Source organism: Meleagris gallopavo, chromosome 1, assembly GCF_905368555.1.
Source record: "Meleagris gallopavo chromosome 1, MGAL_WU_HG_1.1, whole genome shotgun sequence".
NCBI classification, from domain to species: Eukaryota; Metazoa; Chordata; class Aves; order Galliformes; family Phasianidae; genus Meleagris; species Meleagris gallopavo.
In genome coordinates, this window is record NC_139404.1 from 106,030,952 (window position 1) to 106,054,765 (window position 23,814).

The 23,814-nt window shown below is 41.5% G+C and overlaps 1 protein-coding gene and 1 long non-coding RNA gene across 3 annotated transcripts; one reads left to right on the top strand and one right to left on the bottom strand.

Annotated features, from left to right (window-relative positions):
• Positions 1–3,125: 3,125 nt before the first annotated feature.
• LOC146545550 (uncharacterized) lies at positions 3,126–6,672 on the bottom strand. The gene is made up of 3 exons (XR_014879573.1): positions 6,517–6,672; positions 5,412–5,688; positions 3,126–4,544 (listed from the first exon to the last, which is right to left on the bottom strand). It is a non-coding gene; the product is annotated as an uncharacterized LOC146545550 (long non-coding RNA).
• Positions 6,673–6,717: 45 nt separating this feature from the next.
• ETS2 (ETS proto-oncogene 2, transcription factor) lies at positions 6,718–21,133 on the top strand. Of its 2 annotated transcripts, none has more exons than XM_010723612.3 (10): positions 6,718–6,997; positions 9,942–10,013; positions 12,537–12,657; positions 14,670–14,789; positions 15,213–15,413; positions 16,213–16,296; positions 17,091–17,333; positions 17,466–17,729; positions 18,397–18,515; positions 19,455–21,133. In XM_010723612.3, the coding sequence occupies exons 2-10, from the start codon at positions 9,942–9,944 to the stop codon at positions 19,668–19,670; spliced, it is 1,440 nt and encodes a 479-aa protein (XP_010721914.1). In that variant the 5' UTR covers positions 6,718–6,997; the 3' UTR covers positions 19,671–21,133. The 2 variants fall into 2 exon arrangements, with proteins under 2 accessions (XP_010721914.1, XP_085064612.1); XM_085208486.1 differs by lacking the exon at positions 6,718–6,997 and adding an exon at positions 7,968–8,986.
• Positions 21,134–23,814: the final 2,681 nt, after the last annotated feature.

Here is a 23,814-nt window from a genome sequence, read left to right on the forward strand (position 1 = left end):
AATGAATGATTACCGTAGAAGTCACAGTAGAATATATAAACTTATTTAAAGCCTTTTGTGCAATCATCATCCATGTTAAAAACAAAACAAAACAAAAACAAAGAGAAGTGCTTTATACAGGGATGAAGGAAAGATATTATAATACAAAAAATAAAAATAAAAAATAGAGAGAGAGAAAAAAAAAATCAAGCGGACAATTTACTTCTCTTCCAACTAGAAGATTTCTAATGCTGGGGAAAGGCAGTGAAATAACAAATTCATACGGTTGCTCCTCTAGGCAATTCACTTCACACCTGCATCAATCCAGAAATCTCAGTGCTGTCAGCAGGACCAACCCCTTAATGATGGGAACACTCAGCTGTAAGAGGAGAATAGGGCATCTGGCCCAGAGTGGGGGAAAAGCTGCACAGAGATTTGTGCGCAGAGAAAACTGTCTACAGTACACCCTCACAAGATTCCTTTGCTTGGTGTCCAGAGCTCCACCAAAATCCACTTTTGCAAAAAGGCAATTTAAAATAAATACATAAAAAAATAAAAATAAAAATAAAAAAGCCAGAAGCAAAAAGAATGCAAAGGTTTGATCAATCACAGCTAGATTTGCTTTGTTTTTTAAGTTTTTTTTTTTCTTTTTTTCTTTTTTTTTTTCCAAAATGTAATTCACAGAGTAGTTTTGAGACCAATTTTGTTGTTCCTGTGGGAAAACTGCCCAAGCTCTAACAGATTCTCATGGATTTCAGCCTTGCTCTGTGTCAGCCTAGCACAGAGGAGATGGGTTTTATGCCGTATGCCATGAAGTGCCTGCAGAGCACTCCCAGCATCTGGGCTTCACATGTGACCAGACAGCCACAGCCACGTGGGACACGGCCACTCCATGTGAGAACATCTGTTTCGCTGGGATGCTGCTCAAAGAGCAAGGGAACCACCATGCCCAGGCTTCTGCCATGAACAGAACTGCAGATGGGATGAGTTGCCTGGTCCCAGCCTGACACTGCTTCCCCTACACCCTATAATCAGTCTCCCCTAGAAGCTAAGTATTTTGAACTCCAAGTGGGGAATTTTCTAACTAGGGTTAATCAATGAAACTAAGCTCATTTTTTGTTCTGCTAGTAATAATCAACCGATACGATTTTCAAGATTCCTGGTATATGGCATATGTCGTATGTCCTCCACAAACATTAAACATACTCCCACCCATCCCTTCCATATTTCTACTTCATTTACTGTTATGACACAGATATTCTTTAATGAATCTTAATGACTCACCTCAAATGTTGTTTTTTTGCATTCTGATAAGCACTGGGCGGGATGACGAATATAATACTACATGCAACACCTAGACAACATGAGCAATTCAGCGTTTGCTTAAGCCATATTAGACACTGATAACAGACATAGGCATTGCACCTGCTCCACTGTACAAAGCACAAAACAAAGTAAAATGACACCACAAGACAGATACAGCAACTGCTGCTTCTGTTTGTATAAAGCAAATTTGTCTTGTCAGAGTTCCAGAGAACCTACATTGTGGCTATTATGAGCCTTTCTTCTCTTATAAAAATGACTAATTTGACATCGTGCCCCTGGGGAAGAAAAAGCAAAAGTTAGCCAGCTTGGCTAGGACTGAGTAGTGCTTCACAGTGAAGATGTCTGCTAGTCAAACGTGAGTGGCTTCCAAGTCTACCCATGTACACAGTGACAGACACAACAACATATATACTCCCTTACGGCTAAAGCTGCCTTTTCTCTTCCTGCTTCTTTGAGATTTAGGTTAAATTACTTGAGACAGAAAGCCAAACAGTCTTTTAACAGGATAGTGTTAAAATGGGATATAGATTTTGCATAGGTGCTAGTTAAGGCCACACAATAGGTATCTTCCCATCAAGATGAGATCCTCAGCACTGAGCAGGCTGCATGACCCCAACTACAGTGCTCTGTGCCTAAACTTTTGCTGAAGCCAAGAAGGAGGCCAGCATCTTCTTCTATAGGTCTCAGCATGTGGTACCAGCCAGGCTCAGATACATAATTTTAAAATATTGTGTAAAACAAGCTATCTCTCTTATTCACTAATCACAATAAGACACACCACTGCTCTTTCTGTAAGAATGTGTGCAGACATTAAACATGCAGCAAGAGGACACATGGATGCAATCATTGCATTTTTTTGTCAGAAAGAAGCAATCAGTTAGACATGATCCCGTGCTCCCTTTCTGCTCCACAAATTCTGCCAGCACCTAGCTTTTCACTTGTGCTCTTGCTATATAACAATAAGTCGATGAAATAAAAAAGCAAACTGTTGGGATTTGCCCTGGAAGACAGGAGATGGGAAAGAAGCAGGCTGAGAGATGGTAATAGACAATATAAACAGGCTTCCTAGTAATGGTCTTTCATATTCTGTAGCACAAACGTCATTACCAATAAACCTGGAACAAACTTAAGTTTGTAAAATGCTTGTGGCATCTCACTGCTACCAGCATGCAGCTTTACAGCCACCAACAAACAAAGCAAAACTCTGATGTTTCTGGAGATGGGGAAGGAGAAGAGGAATCATGTCAATCACAATGCAAAATACTGCCTTAGCAACAGGTAGAGAAGTACACTTCTGCCTACCCAGATGAGAGAGAAAATGTGGTGATGCAGGTCACTTCACAGTTATTCCTGAGCTGAACAAGAAGACCATAAGCCTGGACACAAGCAAGGTAGTTTTTAAATGAAACCAGCAGTATGCATAATGCAGGGAAAAAAAGCTCTGCTGCCAAAGGATGCTAAAGTGTATTTTTTTTAGTACAGTCATCCAAAAGTAATTATTAGCTCTTTAGTTTCTGAATACACTTGGCCTTAAAGTATTAACATGTGCTTTTTATTTTATGCCTCAAATTGCATGAAATGAATTAAATACACACCAAATGGTATGAGCAATCTCTTAAGCACTAGCTAGTTCAGTGACTGATCTTCTGCTTTAGTATGAAGGGTAAAGGTTTATTTTTTTCTGTCATATGATCCATCATCATACAGTTCATGTGTTAGGAATCTCTCTCTTTCCACTGGCAACATTACTTGAGGCATGCTTGTAACATTTTCACTCGATTAAGAAATGAGAAGCAAGAGATACACTGCAGAGCTGGCAGTTTATTTAATTTCCTTCAGTTTTATGCAACATGAAATGCAGCAATTTTTGTTACCACTCAAACATGCTGACAGAACTTTGACATAGTATTTTTTTTTCTCCGTGGTAATTACTAGTGTTGGTTTGCATGTGCTAAGAATAATGACACACATGAATAACTTGCTACACTTTATGACTCACGGAGATGCCTTCGCAGAAATGATCTTGGTCACAGTGTGTTTGCCAGGCACTGCATGGAGAGCTTTTCAGTGGGGATGGTTGATGGTCTTTTATTTTATCAGCTTCTCCCTCATCAGGTGAAGAACACATTACCTATGTAAAAACTGCTTGATACTGCCCTTCCCCCAGCCCTGTATAAATATTTTGGTTTAGCTCCATTTGAATCACAGAGCCAAGGAGTTCCATCCTTTGTTTCAACCATAACAGTGTGTTGTTTGAAGTCACTCTTTCAAACTGAGATAACCAGGTCTCTGCTTTCCAAAGCCGTCACTTCCTGAGACCCTTGAGGCTGTGATCTTACAGATGCTCCCTGCTGGCATTCCATTGGTAACTGTTTTTGGTGGAAGCACACATAGGCAGCCTCCCCTTCCCAGTGCAGAGGGAGGGTGTTGTTCACCTTGCTGGCTGCAGTGGGATGGGGTGGCCAGGCACCAAACATAGCCCTGTATTGGGCACCCATGCTCCAGGGCACCTGGAGATGCTTCAGCCCACGCAGCTGGGCAGGAGGAGCAGGAGGCATACACGTGCGCCAGACACACTCAGTCACGGGAGCTGAGCCAAAATGCAGATGAGTGCACAGCACATACTTTGAAAGCACGACAGGGTTTTCACTCCTGAGTGTCCTCTCCAGTGTCGCAAGAGAAATTCTGGAGGAGTAAGTCATACCTTCGCTGGAGTGCTGGCTGCAATGCAGCTCTGCCACATACCTGCCACCTCTCATTCCCTCCTTGTGCTTGAAACCTCTACATTTTTAGGATCTTATTCCCATTCTGTTTTGGCAGCGGTGAGAATACTTCCCTGGGATGCCCCAACACTCAGTTCTTCCTCCTCTCCTCCAGTGAACTCCCAAATGAGCACTGCAGCAGCTTGGAGGGACAAATCATACCCTTGGATAATGGTCCATTGTGCTCAGCACAAGATGTCACGTACCTTAATATTTTTAAAAATGCTAACAAGTGTGTTTAATTCAGTATGAGAGAGTATTTTTTTGTCTAATTCTGAGATATCATTGCTGAAAACAACAGAAAGCCATCATCAGTGGGTCTTCAACAAAACATCTCCAAAGTTTACAGCCTGGTGCTGACACCACGATTGTGCATTAGGTTATGCAGAACTCCTGTCATCTCTCATTGACGGTATATCAACATGCACACAAAAGCACAGATAAGGACTAAAGCGATTATGAGGACGATGAAGCTTCCTAAAAGAGAATTAAACACATAGGTACACTATGGAATTATTTCAAGACAAAACAAAAACTATTTTTCTTATCTTTGACTCTCTAGCTTAAACATTTTCAAAAAGTGTAGTACAGTGGGATTATAGAGAGAACAATAGAGAATAATTCAGGTTGGAAAGGAGCTCTGTAGGTCTCTGTCCCAATCTACTCAAAGCAGGGCTACCTACAGGGCTCAGCCAGGCTGCTCAGAGCTTTGACCAGCCCAGCCCAGAGAGACATTCAAGGATGCAGCTTTCCCTTGCTCTGGGAGCATTAATTTCTGTATATCCAACTGGCACGCTCTCTGCTGCAGCTGTGCTCCTCTAAGAAGAGTCTGGCTACCTCTTTGCTAAAACTTCCATTGAGTAGTTGAAAGCACCAACAAGATTCCACATTAGCCTGCTCTTCTCCACACCGATGGAACCCAGATCCTGCCTACTAAGTGCATACTACTTGTAAAGGAGTAACAGTGAACTTTACACTAAGTGGTAATGAAATTAAATAATTGTATATAATAAGAATTACTTTAAAAATTAGAATCTGAATAGAGGAAAAAAGCCAAGTTAATCATTTTGCTCTGGATCCGGAACATCAATTTAGCTAGAAATAAGTAACACCCAGCCTTTCATCTTATCTTTTTGACAGATGTTTCCCCTGTATAAAGGGTGGCACAATTGTTTTTTGTCAGTATTATAATTAAAATTGCTATCCAGCCAACACAAAGTTTTTAATGGTTTCCCTTGAGATTATAACAGATGTTGCCTTATTAGATAAGAACTCTCCCAAAGTGAGAAATGTTACTGGCATAAAACTTTTCATTCAATCTCAACGCGTGCTGTCACAATTCACCTGGTAACATTTGGCCATAAGGAAAGAAGTACCAGCCACTGTCCTAAAGAGAGAGGAAAAGGCATCCTAAAGGGTTTGGAAGAAGTACTAGAAAACCAAGTGTTGTGGTCTGATCTTTCCTGTGACCAGAAGTAGATGGAGAGCATAGAAGGAGATGGCCTTGTCAGCTTCACTTCCACTAGTCAGATACTGCAGGTTCTTATCGGTATAAACAACCATCATTTAGTCATCTGGCAGAGGGTCTTTGGAAATCTGTAGAGTAGCAGTTTTCTGGTTCCTGTTACAAGAAAAGATACAACGGCATGATAATTTGAAATGGCAGCTAGTTTAAATAAAGCAACATGTAACAATGAGCTCCAAGAACAGCTTTGCAAAGGCAGCTTAGGTCCCTGACTCTCACTGAAGAACTGGAGGAGTGGAGGATGGAAGTGCTGAGGTGCTGTGGTGCTCACCCTGCATGTTGGTGGCACGGGGCTCCATGGGACCCTCCCAGGGCTACCAAGTTTGTATGAGGTCTGAGGAGCTGCTTAGCCAACTGTGGTGTTTGGGCGTTACCTGTCATCGAAAAGTCCCCAAGACATCTACAGAACATGCAACATGGCAGAACTGCTGAGTTTCTTTAAGTAATAAATGTCCCAGTCTATTACGAAATACACTAGTCATACAGATACTTGGGATTTCATGGGTTGATTCTCCTATCTTAGCCCTCCCGAGGACAGGTATCAATTAAGCATACAAAAACATTTGCCAAGCGCTGGCACAGCTGCCCAGAGAAGCTGTGGTGCCCCATCCCTGGAGGCGCTCAAGGCCGGGTTGGATGGGGCCCTGGGCAGCTGAGCTGGTGGAGGGCAGCCCTGCCCACGGCAGGGGTTGGGGTGGGTGGGCTTTGAGCTCCCTTCCAACCCAAACCATTCTGTGATTCTGTGATCTCCTGTACAGCAAAGGGAAGAAAGCTGCCTTTCTGAACAACCCCAAAGATCCTATTCTCTTCCCATACTCCCCAGAGAATCCCGCAGGCCCTTCTCTGAGAACAGCGTTAAACCAAACACTCCTCCCGTTGCCCGGAGGGAACCTCACTCTTGTGCTGACAGACTGACAGACACACACACAACCAGCGGGGGGTTCACAAGCCCCCGGGGCAGCCTCGCCAGACCCAGCGAGGCCCCTGCAGGGCCGAGTCCCGCCCCGCTGCCTGCCGCCCTAGATCGGTGCCGAGGCAGGCCGCACGCAGAGGCCGCCCTCCGGGGGGCGGTCCCGCCGCCGCCCCCGCCCCTGCCCGCTGAAAGCGCCCGGCAGGCCGGGCGGCGCGGCACAGCACGGCACAGCGCGGCACAGAGTGGCACGGCCATACGAAGCGGCCAGCGGCACGGCCGGCAGCGCCCACGCAGGCGCCCGCCTCCCGCCCGCCCCTTTTCTCCTCCTCCAGGACTCTCCGCTGGGATCAAGCCGGCTGTGCCGCTGTTGTTGTCGGCCGGTTGTGCCACATCGAGGATATTTTGGTTCCCAGAGAGACAGCGGCTCTTTCTTTTATCCGTTTTTTGGGGAGAATTGCGTGTGCGCGGCGCCGCTGCGAAGCGGAGGAGCAGGTGAGCCGGGGTGCTCGCCCCGTGCCGTCCCATCTCACCCGCGGGCGGCGGCGGGGACCTGGCGGCGGTGGGGGGAAGGGGTTAATGGGCGGAGGGCGCTCCGGACTGGCTGCGGAGGGACCCCGAGGGCTGGGCTGTGCTGTCGCCGCGCCCAACTTTTAGGTGGGAGAAGAGTGTGCGTGAGGAGGCGAAGCGGTTCTCTGTCGCCGGGCCCCCAGGAGCTGCTGTATCCGAACCGATCGGGAGCGAAATCCGTCTGTCGGTCGGCTTTTCAGGACTTGCCGTGGGATCGTGGCGTGCCGGCTGTGGGCGCGCACCTGGTCCTCACTGAAAAGGAGTCGATCAGAATTCAGGAGTATTAGTTAATAAGTGCCTGATCCTGTTGACCCTGTTCTGGTTCACCCACTCAGCTATGCGGGGGAGGCGAGGAAGGTGTCCTGCCGGCTAAACCAATTAGAGCTGGCAGGGAGCAGTCATCGGCGTTGCTGAGGAGCTGGGAGCCAGGCCCAGGCGCACCGTGTGTCTTGTCTGAACTCAACTCAAAACCAGCTGCAGCTTTCTGCATCGCTGGAGCTGCTCGGTCCTCTCGGTGCTGTGGTGTCTCCTCAGGTGTTTGGGGGCTCGTTGTGCTGAGGGGTGTGAGCTGAGCGAGGGAGAAAACCGGAGTGAAACAGATCTTCCTGTGTTGTTGGTAGAGCAGAGTGCTGCATGCCTTGTGAGAAGGCCACAGAATGAACAATCTGACATAGAAATACAAGGAGTTGGGTTAATGAGAAACGCTGGGTAGTGAGGGCTTCTTGGAGATCTTTTGTCTCAGCACCCAAAGTGCTTCTGAGGAAACAGAAAAATCAGGAAGGGAAGAATCTCCTAATCACAGAATTGCAGGGCTTGGAAGGGACCTCTGGAGATCCATCTAGCCCAGCTCCCTGCTAAAGCAGGTTTCCTTCAGCAGGTCGCACAGGAGAGTGTTCAGATGGGTCTTGAATATGTCCCGAGAGGGAGACTCAATCAATGGGAAAGTCTCAAAGAGGAGTCCTGCAAAGGCCTGGGTAGCACCTGAAATTGTCAGAAATCCTATCCCTCACTGGAGATCGGATCTAGGATTACTGAAAGTGTGTGTAGTGTCCTCATGAATGCCTTCTGATTGTTGAGGCTTGCAGATAGTTTTCCTATGTACCTGTACAGGTTACAAAGGCCGTTAAAAATTCCATATATATAGGTTTTATTTGTTTGCTTAAAAAAAAAAAAAAGAAGGCTGGTTGAATTAAGGATGAATGGTTGTTTAGACTGGTGAATTTAATGAAAAAAATGAGGATGCTTGCTGAGTGAGTCTCGCGCTGTGTGAAATTCTTTGGTGCTCAATGAGATGTGTAATTTAGATCAAATATTAGCACATGCTATTTGAGGTAAAACCCATCATTCCGTGGATTGCACTTTTGGGTAACATTAACGAAGGATAAGTGGACTATTCCTTTTATATTAGGCTGATTTATGTTGCTTCAGTGATAAGCCCCATACATCTAATAACTGTGAAGTTGAAATGGGCCTCTCAGGTTGAGGACTCTTGACTTTTAAGTGATTGCAGACATAGGAGGATGAAAGGGATATGTGGCTGTTGGGTATTTTTCTTCTGCTAGATGGACAGATGTTGAATGTGTTGTCATTTTAGCAACTCTACTTGTTTTGTGGTTTTGGTTTATTTGTTGTGTTGTTTGTGTGGTTTTTTGTTTTTTTTCAAGCTCTAATTTGACATCTCTTTTCAAGTTCAAGATCGTATGTTGATTTTTGTGTGTATTGAAATGGCTTAAGAGAAATTGCTTGTATTTAGTAATCACAATTTTGTGGCAATAATAGTGCTCTCAGTTGCTTTGTGTAAATAGGAGTACACGTTTTCAGACAGTTTCTGTGGAACAAAACAACGCAGCACAATGCAATGACAAAGTAGAAGGAAAATTGTTGAGACAACTTGCCACAGTCTAGCCTGATAAGGTATCATTTACCGACACCCGAATTATAGCATCGTGATAAACTTGAACAATGGCAGTAAAATCTGCATTATTCATTGTATTTGATCTCTCATGGGATAAGGATCTTATCACGGTGTTCCTTGAATCATATGTAAGAGAACATGTTATACAGCCCTCACACAACCCTGCTTCTGGTGGCACAAGGAACTTGATAGCCTTGACTTGAGCAGCATGAAAGTGCTGTTGGTGGTCTCAGCTCTGAGAAGGGTGTTTTATTGCATGAACCCTTTTTGACTTGTATGCCTTTAGTAGGCTCAAGTTTAAGTGTGCTAATTCAGTGTTTGTAAAATAGGCAAAATAATGCGTGTCAGAGATGCTGTATCTAATGAAGGAAGCAGGTTGTTGGTATTTGGAGCTGGTTTTCAGAGGTAATTCATGAGAAGAGTGAGCAAGGCAAATGTCAGTCTGAAGGTGCTACAGTGAGCACTGCTGCTTCTCTTCAGTTCTTTAAAGGCAAAGTCCAAAGTGAATTGTGGTGTGTAAGCATGAATATAGTAAGTGAAGGTAAACAACGCTTCATGTTTAAAATAATGGGTGGAAGGTACAAAATAACTGCAAGCAATAGGTACTTGATGGGCAAAGGACTTCTGAAGGCTTTCATGACCATCCAATGGGATGAGCTACTGAAAGCACTCACTTAGGGTACTAGAAGTTAATCATCCTCTTGTGCACTTGTTTCACAAAACTGTGCTGATTCCTGGGAGAAGTCTTCCAGGAAAAGCTGTGTAAGCAAGATGAGAATTTTGCTGTATATGATTGGGATGCAGACAACATGGGAGGAGGGAGGGAACAAAAACAGCTTTGCCTTTACCACACTCAGAGCTGTTCTGCAGTCTGTGCTAAAGCAGTAAGATGCCTCTTAACATCCTTGCTTTCTCAGTAGCAGTGCATCTCACGTAACCCTTCTTGTTTTTCAGATGAGTGAATTTGCAATCAGAAACATGGATCAAGTAGCTCCTGTCTCCAATATGTACAGAGGAATGCTCAAGGTGAGCTCTCATGAGTGAGCAGCTTCTAAACCCCTCTGATCTCATAAATTTTTTTCCTAAATAAAGGACCCAGGGCTGGCAGCATGGTTGACCTTTATATGTCTATTTTGAGGAGAGTAGTGAAGTGCTGTTCTCTGATGTGACTAGTTAAGTCTGATTTGTTCAAGAGCATTTTATTAAAAAAGGAGGTTATTCTCTTATTACATGCAACTAAGTCCAGCACTTAGTAAGAGACCAAGGCTAGTTACTCAATATATTTTTATTGGTGGATAAGCTGCCTCTGTTACCTTGTTTTGAAATGAACTTACAAACTGAAGAGAAACCGAAGCAAACTACAAAGATTCCATTTATTAAGTGCTTCTGTGCTCTTATTCACACCAATTACGTTTTTATTCCAGTGTCATTTTTTAACACAGCATTTATTAATGTGAATTAGACAAGGATTAGGAGGACACTTTAAATTCTCATTAACTTTGAGCAATGTACATGTTTTGAAGAATCATTTAGTGAATCTTTAGTATTCTGACTCCTGATGTTTTATGGCCTCTCTTAACTTTTTCTCTTGCCCAAGCAACAACAGTAGGGTACAAAAGAGATCCCCTAACTTGACAGCTGTGTACATCTGGACGCAGTAGCTGTTTTTAAGCAGATGTTCAGTTGTGATATAATTAAGTCAAAATCAATATGTAGATTCTACTGCTCTGTAGCTGCTTTTTTGTTGCTGTTGTTGTTATTTTGTTCTGTGATAATTAGTCTTAACATATGTTGAAAGGCCACATAAAGTGGTTGCATGGCTGATAGGGCAAGCAGAGTTTATTTCTACATTACTTTGTTTTTTTTTTCCTTCCCTTTAGTTACCATTAAAACAAGAACCTATTTAAACACTAACCTTTTTGAAATATGAAACTAGTACAGTATAGATTTTACTCATTCACATGCCACAGCATTTTTTCCAGTGACTCAGGATAAGGGTCAGCTATTTACACAAAATGCAGGAGTTTCCAGATTATGTTGAAAGAACTTGCCCTTTCTTCTAGGTACGAGCGATGAGTCAGTGCTTTTATCTTGTAGCGTACCAAGTATTCTTTATTAACAGTTGCCCAATGTGCCAGTAGCTTGTTTTGTGTGGTTGTGAGCTTTTTTTCCACAGCTTGGCACTGACTCTTTCCAGTACCTGTGGTGGGCACCTGGACTGACTGTATAGAATTTGTCTCCACCGTCTGGCTCCCGGTGGGGATTCCTGAAGCCAGTTAACCCCTAGAGACATGATATTGTGTTCTTCCACAGCTTTTTCTTCTGTTTCTTCTTTGTGAAAGCCTCATAGTGACACCAAAAGAAAAGTTAGTGGGTACATGAAAATACCCTTGCAGTTGCAGAAACACGATTCAGGTTGCTTTTGCCTCATACCTGAATACAGCCCTAAAGCATCTTTGTACTTTGCTTTGGCATAAGCTGGTATACCACTGCATGTATGAAAGAAGGAAGTGTTTGCAAGATGCCTTAGTCTCCACATCTCTGAGCTGCAATAGCTGCTGTTTCTGCTATGGCTTTTCAGAACAATTTTCTATCTTGAGATGCTTTTAAAATCTCAGGGGCAACTCTTTACCTCTTTTTGCTTCTGGATATGACAGATACTGTTTCCTTGTGACTAAAGGGCAAGCTGTATAAGTTGTTTTTAAAGTTATTTTCTCCTCTTTTGCATTTTCCTCCCTTCCCCTTATGAGGCTGGAGAGCTCTAGTGGTTGTACTCTGTGTTTCTAGGATGCACAAGTCAAGTATGCAAGTTTTTAAAATGTACCAGTATCTGTAAGGCTGCCATATGCGAGTAGAATTTGTTTTTACCTGGGCTATTTTCTTTATGCTCATGTTTATCTCTTTCTGTACGATTTAATTAGCAGTATTTCACTGAATGCTTGAAGACTGCAAAATGTAGTGGCTGCCAAATCATGTAACTCACAAGCATAGAAGTCCTTAAGTCTTCTAAAACTGGCTGTATTACTTGAAGTGATGTACTTCAGGCTACAGTTCTGTGTTGTTGTGTGTTTTTTTTTTTTCCTGAAAATTGCATACACCTATTGTAAGTCATGCACTACCAATTGCTTCTCCAGCGCTTACCCTTTTGCCATCAAAATCCCAAGTGATTAGTGAATTTCACAGGAGAAATGCTAAGATTTCTTCAGAGCGTATCTGAGAGTGTGTGTTTGTGTATAGATATATATGCATTCTCTATTGTTAAAAGTATCAATCACAGGAAAGCTTAGAATATCCTTCCTTGGCTTTACCTGACTTGTAGAATGTGCTACACAGTTAGTACTGTGGTGTGAGCATTGGCTTCTTGTATGTGAATACAGAACAACCGTGTTGCGATTGCGTTCAAGTATTTCAAAGGTACGGCTTAGTTGATTCAACGTAGTGGTTGTGCATGATCTCAAAGTCTAGGAAGTGGTTGGGTTTGGTTTCCTAGCAGCACTGCTGTAGGAAAAAATCTAATGTTGGGGCTTCTGTTATTCTGTTGCTTTGCAGCGGCAACCAGCGTTTGACACCTTTGATAGCTCCAACTCCCTGTTTGCTGGCTATTTTTTATCGCTAAATGAAGATCAAACACTCCAGGAAGTGCCGACGGGATTTGATTCTACTTCTTACGGTAACTTTTAACTCTGTTCCTTGGGCCAATCCATAGGTCAGAAAGAAATATGTGGGGTCTGAGTGCCAGATAATTTCCCTAAAAACCAATCAATAAATAAATAACAACACAAAATAACACCTCGTTTTATTACGTGGACTTCTGTGTACATATTTGATTTGAACCATGTAAGTTGCTCTGTTGGTAGTTGCTGTTACCTGCTCTGAAAAAGAGTGGGAAGTGGGAGTGAGTTTAAGATAGACTGGTACTCCACAGAAGAAGCCTTAACTGTTATTAATGTAGATCTTGTTCAAGGCAGTTTAAAATATTTAAATTTAAACAAAAAAAATTATAAATATTTAAACTTACAAATTAATTATGGTTGAGACATTGCAAATATTCAGCAAGCTCCTATTTTGACCCTCTGACATTAAATCCCAGAACACAGGAATGCTTGTTCCCTTCTCTTTTCCCTAGGAGTTTGTTTTAGTCCTTATTTTAAAAAACAGAGACTGTTCATATATGTTTTTGTGTGTATGTGTTTAGGACAGTACGTGCCAACAGTTCTGTGTAAATCCTTGCCTGAAATCCCTGACTAGCTTATTCTAACTCCCCCTCCCTCCCAAAAAAAGTCAGTATTCTACCCAAAGCTGCCTTTATTTCCTACTTGGAAAGTGGATTAAAAAAAAAAAAAAAGCCTTAAAACGTATGAAAGACTGCCAGTCACCTTCTCTGGTCAGCAAAGCAGGTTTTAACTGATATTGAGGATGGGTGTGGTACAAACAGAAGTAAAAACGTGGCTGGCACTGAGCTCTGTTTACTGGATCAAGTGGAGCCTGTTACCTAGTCAGGACCTAGGAAAACAAGAAGAGCCACACATCTTCCTGAATGGACTTGAAGTCTGACTTCACATACCTTGTCACCGTTATATGCTTCTCAAATAGCAGAATTTTCAAGTGCTACCTGTGTGCTAGTTTTCAGAGGCTCCCAAATATTATTCAGGAGTACCATAGTGAGGTGGTTCAGGTGTCCTTAAATTACCCCTAGCTTAGCAGTGTCAATCACAAACAAAATACCATTGAAAGCTTTTTTAATCTGAAACATTCAGGTGGTCTGGTTGGTTCATCTGGTTGGGTTTTTTTAATCATCTTTTGAGCACTTTCAGAATAATTTGAGGCACATTCCCATCAGAATTCTTCAACAAGATGGAGTGGAAACAAAATTTGTCCATAAAATAAATCTGGGCAGCCTGATCTCGTGGTTGGTGACCCTACGCATAGCAGGAGTTGAAATTAGATGGTCTTTGAGGTTCTTCTGAACCCAGGCCATTCTATGATTCTACCCATAATAGTAATCATTTTTCATTTCAAATCTAGCTTGAATATAACCAATTAACAAACATAAAAATCAATCACGTGGATTAGTAATTTATGGATGATGTTGTTTTTGGATTTCATTGTATTATTTTAGGCACTGCGTGACAGCTTGTGACCTGTCACAGCTGTTTGATTTAGGTGATTTGAGGGATACATGGGAAGGTTGGAAACAGTCCACTGGATCACATTGTTGAGTAGTGCATGCTAGTTCTTCATAACCCTATTATCAGTTGCATAGCTCTCAGACTAAATTAAGACTGTCTGGAGTTATAATAAAAAAGTCTGAGGTCAAATTATAGATGAGAAAATAGGAATAAGCAGTCTCATATTTCCTTTAAAGAAAAAAATACAGTAAAAGTTCACTAAAACAAAGGCATGTTGTCCAACTATGAAGAGTCAGTAATGATTTATGTGATGAACAGCAGCAAAGCTTTAATTTAGCGTGATGCAATTTTATCAACCCAGCACTACAAAGATTATAATGTTGAAAATATGTTAATTTGAAAATGGATCTACCTTGTTTGTTTTAAAACACCTAGTTTCCAGCAGCCTTTTACTTATTCTTCAAATGGTATAGCAAAAACCTGCCACTTCTTTGACTGGCCTAAAAGCTAATGCATCTCCTTTTTCCCCTCCTCCCCCTATTCTTTCTTGTAGAGTCCAACAACTGTGAATTGCCTCTGTTAACCCCGTGCAGTAAGGCTGTGATGAGTCAAGCCCTGAAAGATACTTTCAGTGGTTTCACAAAGGAACAGTGTCGGCTGGGTATACCAAATAGTAAGTGTTTTCTATTTATAAGGTCTTTTTTTGATGCTAAGGAGGACACTGAATAGCGGCTCTTTCAAAAGAGAAAGAATGATGTCAGTAGGGAATACAAGAATGGATCCTATGTGAATCTGGCACAGCTTGACTTGGAAGGAGTAAACTTGCTGGTATTAAAAATGGGTGCATAGACAGCTCATATTTTGGCAGCATAAGAGAGTCGACGAAGCTGAGGACATCTCTGATTAGAAGTGAATGCAGAAAGAAAATAGAGAGCTGCTTTTCTTTAAGTTCAAGAATACATTCATTCTGAAGCTTAAACTTCAGAAGTAATTGGGTTAAAAGTTTCTTTCATTCGCTGCCTTTTAATGAAGACTATTTCAGGAGCTGACAAATGTTAGGATTTCTCCTAAATGCTGGATGCTTTCTGTCTTTCAGATCCCTGGCTGTGGACTGAACAGCAGGTTTGCCAGTGGCTTTCATGGGCTACCAATGAATTTAGCTTGGCAAATGTGAACATCCATCAGTTTCTTATGAGTGGCCAGGACCTCTGCAACTTGGGCAAGGAACGCTTCCTGGAGCTTGCACCTGACTATGTGGGTGACATTCTGTGGGAACACCTGGAGCAGATGATAAAAGGTATCTATGGAGCCAGAAAAAGCTAAGGCTTTTCTGACAGAAGCAGAAATAGGACTCTTTCAAAAGCTAATGTCACTGTGAAGGATTTTTGTTACGTATCAAAAGTCAAGATGAAGTGTAAAGCGTGGTTAATGAAAGCATTATTAAAAGTAGTACTGCATCCATCATAACAAAGTGCAAATGCAGGTATCTGCTGAAGTCATTCTGTGTTCAGGCAAAGTACCTCTTGCATTCATGTTTTATTTGCATTAATAATTGAAATAATGAGATTAAGGCTACTGTAATACTCATTTATTAAAAATACATGTAGTCAACCAGAAGTTAGGCAAAACTTGCTGACAAAGTCACAGGTATCTAGTTTTATTCCTTTTATATCGTGTTCTGAGATTCATCAGTGAAGAGATGTAAAGGATGCCTTAGAAAGCATCCAAACTCGTTGCATATGGAGTTTTAGCAACATCATCAGTGTTCACCCATGTGCTCCCTTGCTTTTGGAGCATAACACTCTATAGTTGCAAATGTTAAGATCTTTAAATTATTGTTGTTTCATTGTTAAAATACCATTCATATGGAGATTTTCAGGTGTGCTGGAAGTCATGAGGTTTCTTTTAGTGTTTGTTCTTGTGGGATTTTGAGGGCAATTTAGGGGTATTTTTTCCCCTCTGAAAGAGTTTGATGCAGTATGCTAGTAAAGCTTATGTAAATGATGACCCTAAAATGTTTGAGTCAGAAACCTTTCTTATACATGTCAGATCTTTAGAACTGTAAAACCAAGCTTTCTTTTTTCTCCACCTCTCAGACAGCCAAGAAAAAGCACAGGATCAGTATGTGGAGAGCTCTCATCTCACCTCGGTTCCTCACTGGGTCAATAATAACTCCTTAAGTAAGTATCTTAAGAAATTTGACTCTTCAGATATTGTAAGTTTATTCTAAGAACGTCACAGATCCTTTTTTGAAAAAGGCACCAGAATACTTACTGTGCATCATTGAGAACACTTCAATTGCTGCAGTTCTTTTTCCTAGTATTGTTTGTCATCTAACTCATACCAGAAATCTTTTGAAGACTAAAGGGTATGGGGGGGAAAAAAAAAAACCAACAAATTTCCTCTTGGAATGCCAAAGCCTACATCTGTGGAGCAGAGTGACCACTCCCACCTCTAGCAAACAGCCAAAAAGCAGCAGCAGGAGCTATGTTTAGCTTTTCTGAAGGCTGTGGAAGCATAACAGAGCTTTTAACAGTGTATGGCATAACCATAGAGACCAAGTGCTAGATCCTTCAGATTGTGCTTTTGGTGCCATATTTTAATGAACCACAGTTTGATCTCTAGATTAGCTTTATTGCATCACTTAATGATGAGGGCCTGCCTCAAAACCACTTAAGTTTCTCCAGCTTTTTCTGCAGCCTTGCAGTGTCTTTCAAGAACAAACAATATACGTATTTGTGGTGTGAAGATACAGATGGAGATTAACGGAGTCTGACTTGGAGACAGTAAATGGGAGTCTCATCACTGATGTCAGTAGCCTTTCTAGGAGGTCCACAGCATCTAATACTCCTCTGTCAAATTTCTAAAGAGGAAAACTACTTAGTGGCACAGCTGTTGTGGGGTTCTTGAGGTGTATTAGTCTGTTTAAGGAGAAAACCACTTAATTCATTCTTTCATTTTTTTTTTCTTTCAGCTGTTAATGTGGATCAGACCCCCTATGGTATGCAGATGCCTGGGTACCCTAAAGCCCTCAGTTATCCCAAACCCAATCTCCTGAGTGATATCTGCCAGACCTCCACAGGACCAAATCTCCTTAATCCAGAACAAGACTTTTCACTGTTCCCTAAAACCCAAGTAGATGCAGTTAGTGTGAACTACTGTGCAGTAAATCAAGATTTCACAAGAAATAATCTGAACTTGCTGATAGATAATTCTGGTGAGTTACTGTCTGTATGACAATAATGGATTCAAGGCCATATTCTTTGTCTTTTCCTCCCTTGCATAGTTTATGTATACAAGCTTGAAAAGAGAAGAAAAACATTATTCTTTCTTTTTTTTTCTCATGAAGGTAAACTTAGAGAACATGAATCTAGTGAAAGTGGTGCAGAAAGCTATGAAAGCTCAGATTCAATGCTGCAGTCCTGGAACAGCCAGTCATCACTAGTGGATTTACAGCGTGTGCCATCCTATGAGAGTTTTGAAGATGACTGTAGCCAGTCCTTGTGTATGAGCAAACCTACGATGTCTTTTAAAGACTATATTCAAGATCGAAGCGATCCTGTAGAGCAAGGGAAACCAGTTATACCAGCAGCGATTCTAGCTGGCTTTACTGGTAAGTAGTGGAGCAAAATGGTCACTACTCATGCAACATAAATATTTTCTGTAAATGCATATCTGTGCTGATAGAGTTGTGTAGTTGTAAAGTGTGTCTCGTAGTGTGGTTGAAGTCCACAACTCTTGAAGATTTTCAATTTTAAGTGTACATAGGGGAAGTCTTATGGGACTATCTGTCTAAAGCAGGAAAACATGGATACATCAGAATGCTGTAAATATCAAATGCACCTTCTGATTATTTTGAAAAAAGGAAAGCTTGGACAAAGCCTTCCCTAGTTCTGGATTCCTGCAGATGTTGGCTTGCCTATTAGGACCTTGTTCCTATAGTCCTGGTTGAAACCAGATTTTCCTCTAGAAAGTCTGCCAAGCCAAGGGAGTGGAAGGGAGGGATGAGGAATCTACTTACAAACAATGGAAGACATAGCTTGCATCAGATCCATTGTTTCCATGAAAAATTTTAATTTTAACTTATCTATGAACAGACTTGTAGAGGGAAAATCTTAACAATAAAGCCTTTTTCCTTCTATTTAAAAACAGACAAAAAAAAAAATCGGACTAATAACCAGATTAACCTTGTGATCTGAATATGGTTGCATATATTGATGGTGATACGAGCTTGCAGAACTATTAATTATGACTGGTCCCCACCCCTGCTCTCTTAACAGGCAGTGGACCTATACAGCTATGGCAGTTCCTGCTGGAGTTACTTACTGACAAGTCCTGCCAGTCATTTATTAGTTGGACTGGAGACGGATGGGAATTTAAACTTGCTGACCCAGATGAGGTATGTGTTTAATTGTGGTATACAGAAAGATTTTAGGGTCTCATCTGCTATCTCTGGGCCTCCTCTTGACTATAAAGCATTTGTGAGATCAGACACTTGCTGAAATCTCTTCATCTGCAAATACTTTACTGTGTGGTCAGGACTGCTGTGGGATGCTCCCCCTCCCCTGGGATTATCAGCATTTGCTTATAGTAATGAGAACACATTGCATAGCTTGAAACTTAAAGCATACAAAGTTAGATGTTTTGACAGGCTAAGCAATACTGTAGGCTAGCTTACTGAATACAGTGGAATCAGCAACGTCTGGGATTGCACGAATTCCCAGGGGAAAGAGCACTGAAGGTATTACAGCTCTTCTAGTAAACAGCCAATGTGATAGTGCTGCTTTTTAAACTTGTTGGGAAATCATGGCTTTAGTCATGAAAAATGAGGAGACCATACCTTTGTTTCCTGATTGGTGCTTCCAGTAGGAAAGTTACTGTATTGAAAGATTAGGATTCAGGAGACTTTAAATCGTGTTTTATTTCAAGAAGGGAAGGGGAATCATCAACTCCAAGGAACTTCTTAGAATTAAACTTCCATTTAAAAAGCTGTCCCTTGCTTCTCAATAGCAAATTAAATCTTTGTGTCCTGTTTGAGAAAGGTGACTACATTTCACTTAAGCTTGATCTTAAAGATATTTGGGCCCATCCTCTGCAAGAAAGTGTTCTTGCTGTCATTTGCAACCACCACTTTGTCCTGTATGACATACTTTGTCCTGAAGCTCATACTTATCTTGGGGTTTGAGCCACCAACTCCTGTATTATCCAAGTTTGGGACACCCAAACAAGTAAACTGTTTTGATTGAAAGGAGCTTTTAATAACTGCCTTTATCAGCTGCTGACAGAAAAGTGTGACTTGAAGAAACCCTTTACACTTGTTTTCTTTTTGCACTGGCAGGTGGCACGGAGGTGGGGAAGGAGGAAAAACAAGCCAAAAATGAACTATGAGAAACTCAGCCGAGGGCTGCGCTACTACTACGACAAGAACATCATCCACAAGACCTCGGGGAAGCGCTATGTCTATCGCTTTGTGTGCGACCTGCAGAACTTGCTGGGGTACACAGCGGAGGAGCTGCATGCTATGCTGGGTGTGCAGCCTGACACTGAGGACTGAGCCCAACCATCTGGTGCTGCACCAGCAGGGAGTGCTTGTTGGGACTGTGACCAGGAGCCGTCTGCAGTCAGTTCTTTTGGCTGTTCGGATGGGTGCAACTGTGATGAAATAAGGACCTTGACTGATTTTGTAACCAGGGGAAGTTGGAAGGAAGTGGCCTTATTTCATCAGTGGCTTCAGATGTTGCTGTGTCAGGCACTTGAGCAGCATGGAAGTCGATACAGATCACAGCTCTGTCACGATGACACAAAAATGCTTTAGGGTTAAGCATTTTGACCACCTATTCTGCCATATAAAATGTTTTGGCTACTTACACTGCCATGTAATGATGGGTTGGCTTTAAAACCAAAGGTTGGATGAGGAAACTGGTGATGGAGCAGAACAATGGCTCAGATTCTTTTTTCACATGCCGTCATCCTTGCTTCCATCCATCATGCGATTATTTAAGAAAAACTAATTTATTTTAAAAGAGCGGTAAGAAGAATTGATATTAATGTTTTGTTCTCAAGCATGTTTTTTTATTATTATTATTATTACTCCAGAAATGTGCTGCATAGGTACATGAACACTCTGTGTCCAAAACCACATGTAGCAACTCTTTCAAAAATGAAAAAACCCTCATGAGAAAGGAAGGAAAATCATACCATTTCAATATTCAGTTTTGTATATATTCTGTGATTCTTTTTGCAACTACGTAATGTTCCTATTTAACAGATACTGTATAGTGTAAATTAAACTAATTGTATGTGTGGTTTTTTTTTTTTTTTTAAATAGGACGAATGTAAACCTATTGAGTGGCTATTTCATGTTTGCAGAAGGTTGTATATCCTAGACAAATATTTAATTGGCCTCAGAGACAACATAAATACTGAGTATGCATGCATATGGTATGCCAATGACATGACACTGGGGGGTGGGTGCGGTGGGAAGCCAGCTCAGTGTTTTGTTAAGACTGAAGCTGGCAGTTCTTTGTGCATTTTGGCATTTTTACATGAAACTAATATTATATTCTGGGGCATTAAGGGCCTATTTGTGGTTTCTTCTTTAACTGAAAATGAAAATACTAATATGGATAAAATTAACTTTTTCCTTTATAAATGGCATATGTTTTTCAACTTCTATGCATGTCCTTTAAAAAAAAAAAAAAAATTTATATACAAGCCTTATTTTTTCAGTTGACTTGTCTCTTCTTCCTGCAGTTTATCCTGTATGATTAAGATATGAATTCTATTTTTGGAATAACTGTGACTCCTTTTCAGAGAACAGGAGGGATTTATGTAGCAGCTATTTTTACTGCACAAAAAGAAAAAAAAAAAAAAACACCATAAAACAATTCACTGGAAAAATGTACTTTGTAAGAAAGCTTTATTTTTTATTGGAGCTTGGTGTACATTTAAATGTTGTAAAGTGTGAGAGGTTTAAAAATGAGTCCTTATTAAAACCTCTTGAACAAGGGAGAAGAAGGTATTGTGCTTCTTTACCTCGATATTACAGAGTGTAAGGGAGGGTGGGGGGGGAGGAAATCCTCCAGCCTGCATCTCTGTGGAAGTGTATGGGGGAAAAACAGTAATAAATAAATAAATAAAATAGAGCAGTGGAGAACTTTTAGAGAAAAATCTGTAAGACTCTTGTAGGCTAATGGCCTTGAACCAAGTTAAAGGTATGCCAGTGTTCTCTGTTTAGATTTAAATTAGAAAGAGAACTGGTGGTTCTGAATTGCGTTGCGTATTAATGTGTAACTATGGGTAAATATAGGAGAGAGCAGGTGTATGAAGACTGCTGGTGCTTGACCTGTTCCTGCTTCGGTCTCACAGTGGACCTACTGTTCTACCTATCTTGGTCTTGTATTCTTCTCCATCCCTCCATGTTACAGAAAAGCAAAAGGAAATAAGAAACCATTAACTTTAAATCATCTATTAGAGAAATAGGAAAATGCAATGTTAATTGCTGCTTTAAAAGAGACTTTCCCTAGGTTTCTTAATCTTTCTATCAAAACGTGGCTGTTGATCTTGCTTTCAGGATTGTCATCTTGGTGTAGCAGCACGTTAACAACTTGGAGAAAATGGACATTTTTTTTTATTTTTTAAGAGTATGCCCTTCTAAATGTCTGGAGCTGAAAGGCTAGACCTGCATCTTGCATTGTAGCTGCAGTCATATCCGTACACTTGCAGACAGCTTCCGTTAGTCTTACTTTTATGATCCCTGTGAAGGAAAAGGAGCCTCCCGCATCCTTCCTCCTTCACCCCAACCACTGCTGCTGGCTTAGGTACAACCCAGTGAGTGCTGGCCACAGATGGTCTCATTCTGACAGTGTAGAGGATGATAGGGCATAAAGCAATCTGCAATTCCATGAGTTGAGACAGAACTTGGCAAAAAGAGAAAACAAAAAAGAAAAGTTTTCTTGGGCTTTGGGTAATATTCCTAAAAAGATATCGCTGCATTTTAGCTGCTTGAATGATCTGATCTGATTAAGTTAATTCTTTTGAGATGAGATACTTATTTATCAGGAAATAGTGTATAGTCTACAATGATTTTTTTTTTTCTTCTCTGGGTGTCTTTCATCTGGGCTACAAACCTGTGATCTTTCTCTCAGTCTGTATAAGTTTCATTTTCAGTCTGTTTTCCTAAGCACAGATTTGTTTTTCACTTAGACTGAAAGATAATTTACCTCTTGCTTGCATGGTCAATGCTAGCTTAAACCTAGAGACTAAAGGGAAGTTATTTGCTTTGCTCACTCAGCAGAAAAAGCAGAAGCAACCAACCATGCTAATACACAGCCTGCACCGCTGTATCTTCAGAAGCAAAATCTGGTATCCTGCACTGGGTTGAGTCAGTGCAGTGGTACAAGCTGCAACTCAGTGTGACCCAGAAGACAATCATTAAAGGGTATTTTGTAAGAGCGCACAGAAAACACTGCTCTGTTTTCTCAGCCACCCAGAGTCAAAGAGGCTGTTGAAAGTCTGGCTAAATTCTTCATCTTCTCCTGGACATGCCTCCCTGCTCTTCCTACTGCCAGCTTTCCTCTTGAGATGGCAGCCAAAATAAAGTGTTGCAGTTGGCACCTGCCCATAGTTGGCCTGTCACCTCCAATAACAAAGTTTGATTTCAAAGCCCTCTTTACTCTTTTATATATATACGAAAAATAAAAATAGAATTTCATTCAAAAAAAAAAAAAAAAAAAAAAAAAGACACCACCTCCTCTGGCTTGGGAAGTCTGCAATCCACAAAGGCTTGATGTTCAGGAGGCTATTTTGGGAAATATTCATCTACTGTGTCCTATTTGTAGGCTCAACTGTTGACCACAATCAGGTACAGGATAGGAGCATTGGAAACAGGGTGAATGGTGTATCGCTCAGCCCAGTCCCATATTCCGCAACTCAGAGATGGAATGAGCAACCTTGTCGCTTCCCCACGTATTCCTCCAACACCCTACGTTTGGTGTGCAGGGGGGAACATCCTGCTCACATCTTTTACTACCTACTTAAGAATGTCTTGCCTTGCTTGAGTTGTAAGGAGGTCCCTTGACCTCTCTCTGCTGACTTGTCCTCAAGCAGGGAAGACCAGCCCTTCACACAGTGGCTCACGTAAGAGTACACTGAGATTACAACAGCAGCAAAATAAAACTCTCTCCTCAGTACACTTCCTCATGATGGCAGGCCATTTTTTTGGATGTTTTTGGTAGTCCCTGCACACTGAGGTGATCACTTCAGAGAGCTATCAGTGATGATTCTGCAATCTGTTTCCTGATAAATACCATTTTCAAAGTTGGCATCATCTAGACTTTGTCTAGGTTATTTTTCTTTGAGTGTGTTACCTTACATTAATCTACACTGACTTTCATCTGCCACATTTTGTCCACTAGCTTGTGAGGCCCTTCTGGAGTTTCACATGTCTCTGTGACATTTGACCACTCAAACTGCTTAGCATTATCTGCAAACCTGGAGATTTCAGTGACTGCTCATTAGTCCAGGATTAGTCACGATTTCTGCCTCTGGTCAGAGCTAAGGCAGCTATTCTTATGCTAAGTGCCAAGAGGGCTAATGGAAGATTCAGCACTGTTTCTCAAGTTTGAGATCCCTAAGGTGTCAAGCAAGGTTTAGCAGCCAGCTTGCTACTCTGGACTTCAGGAGAGCAGATTTTGATC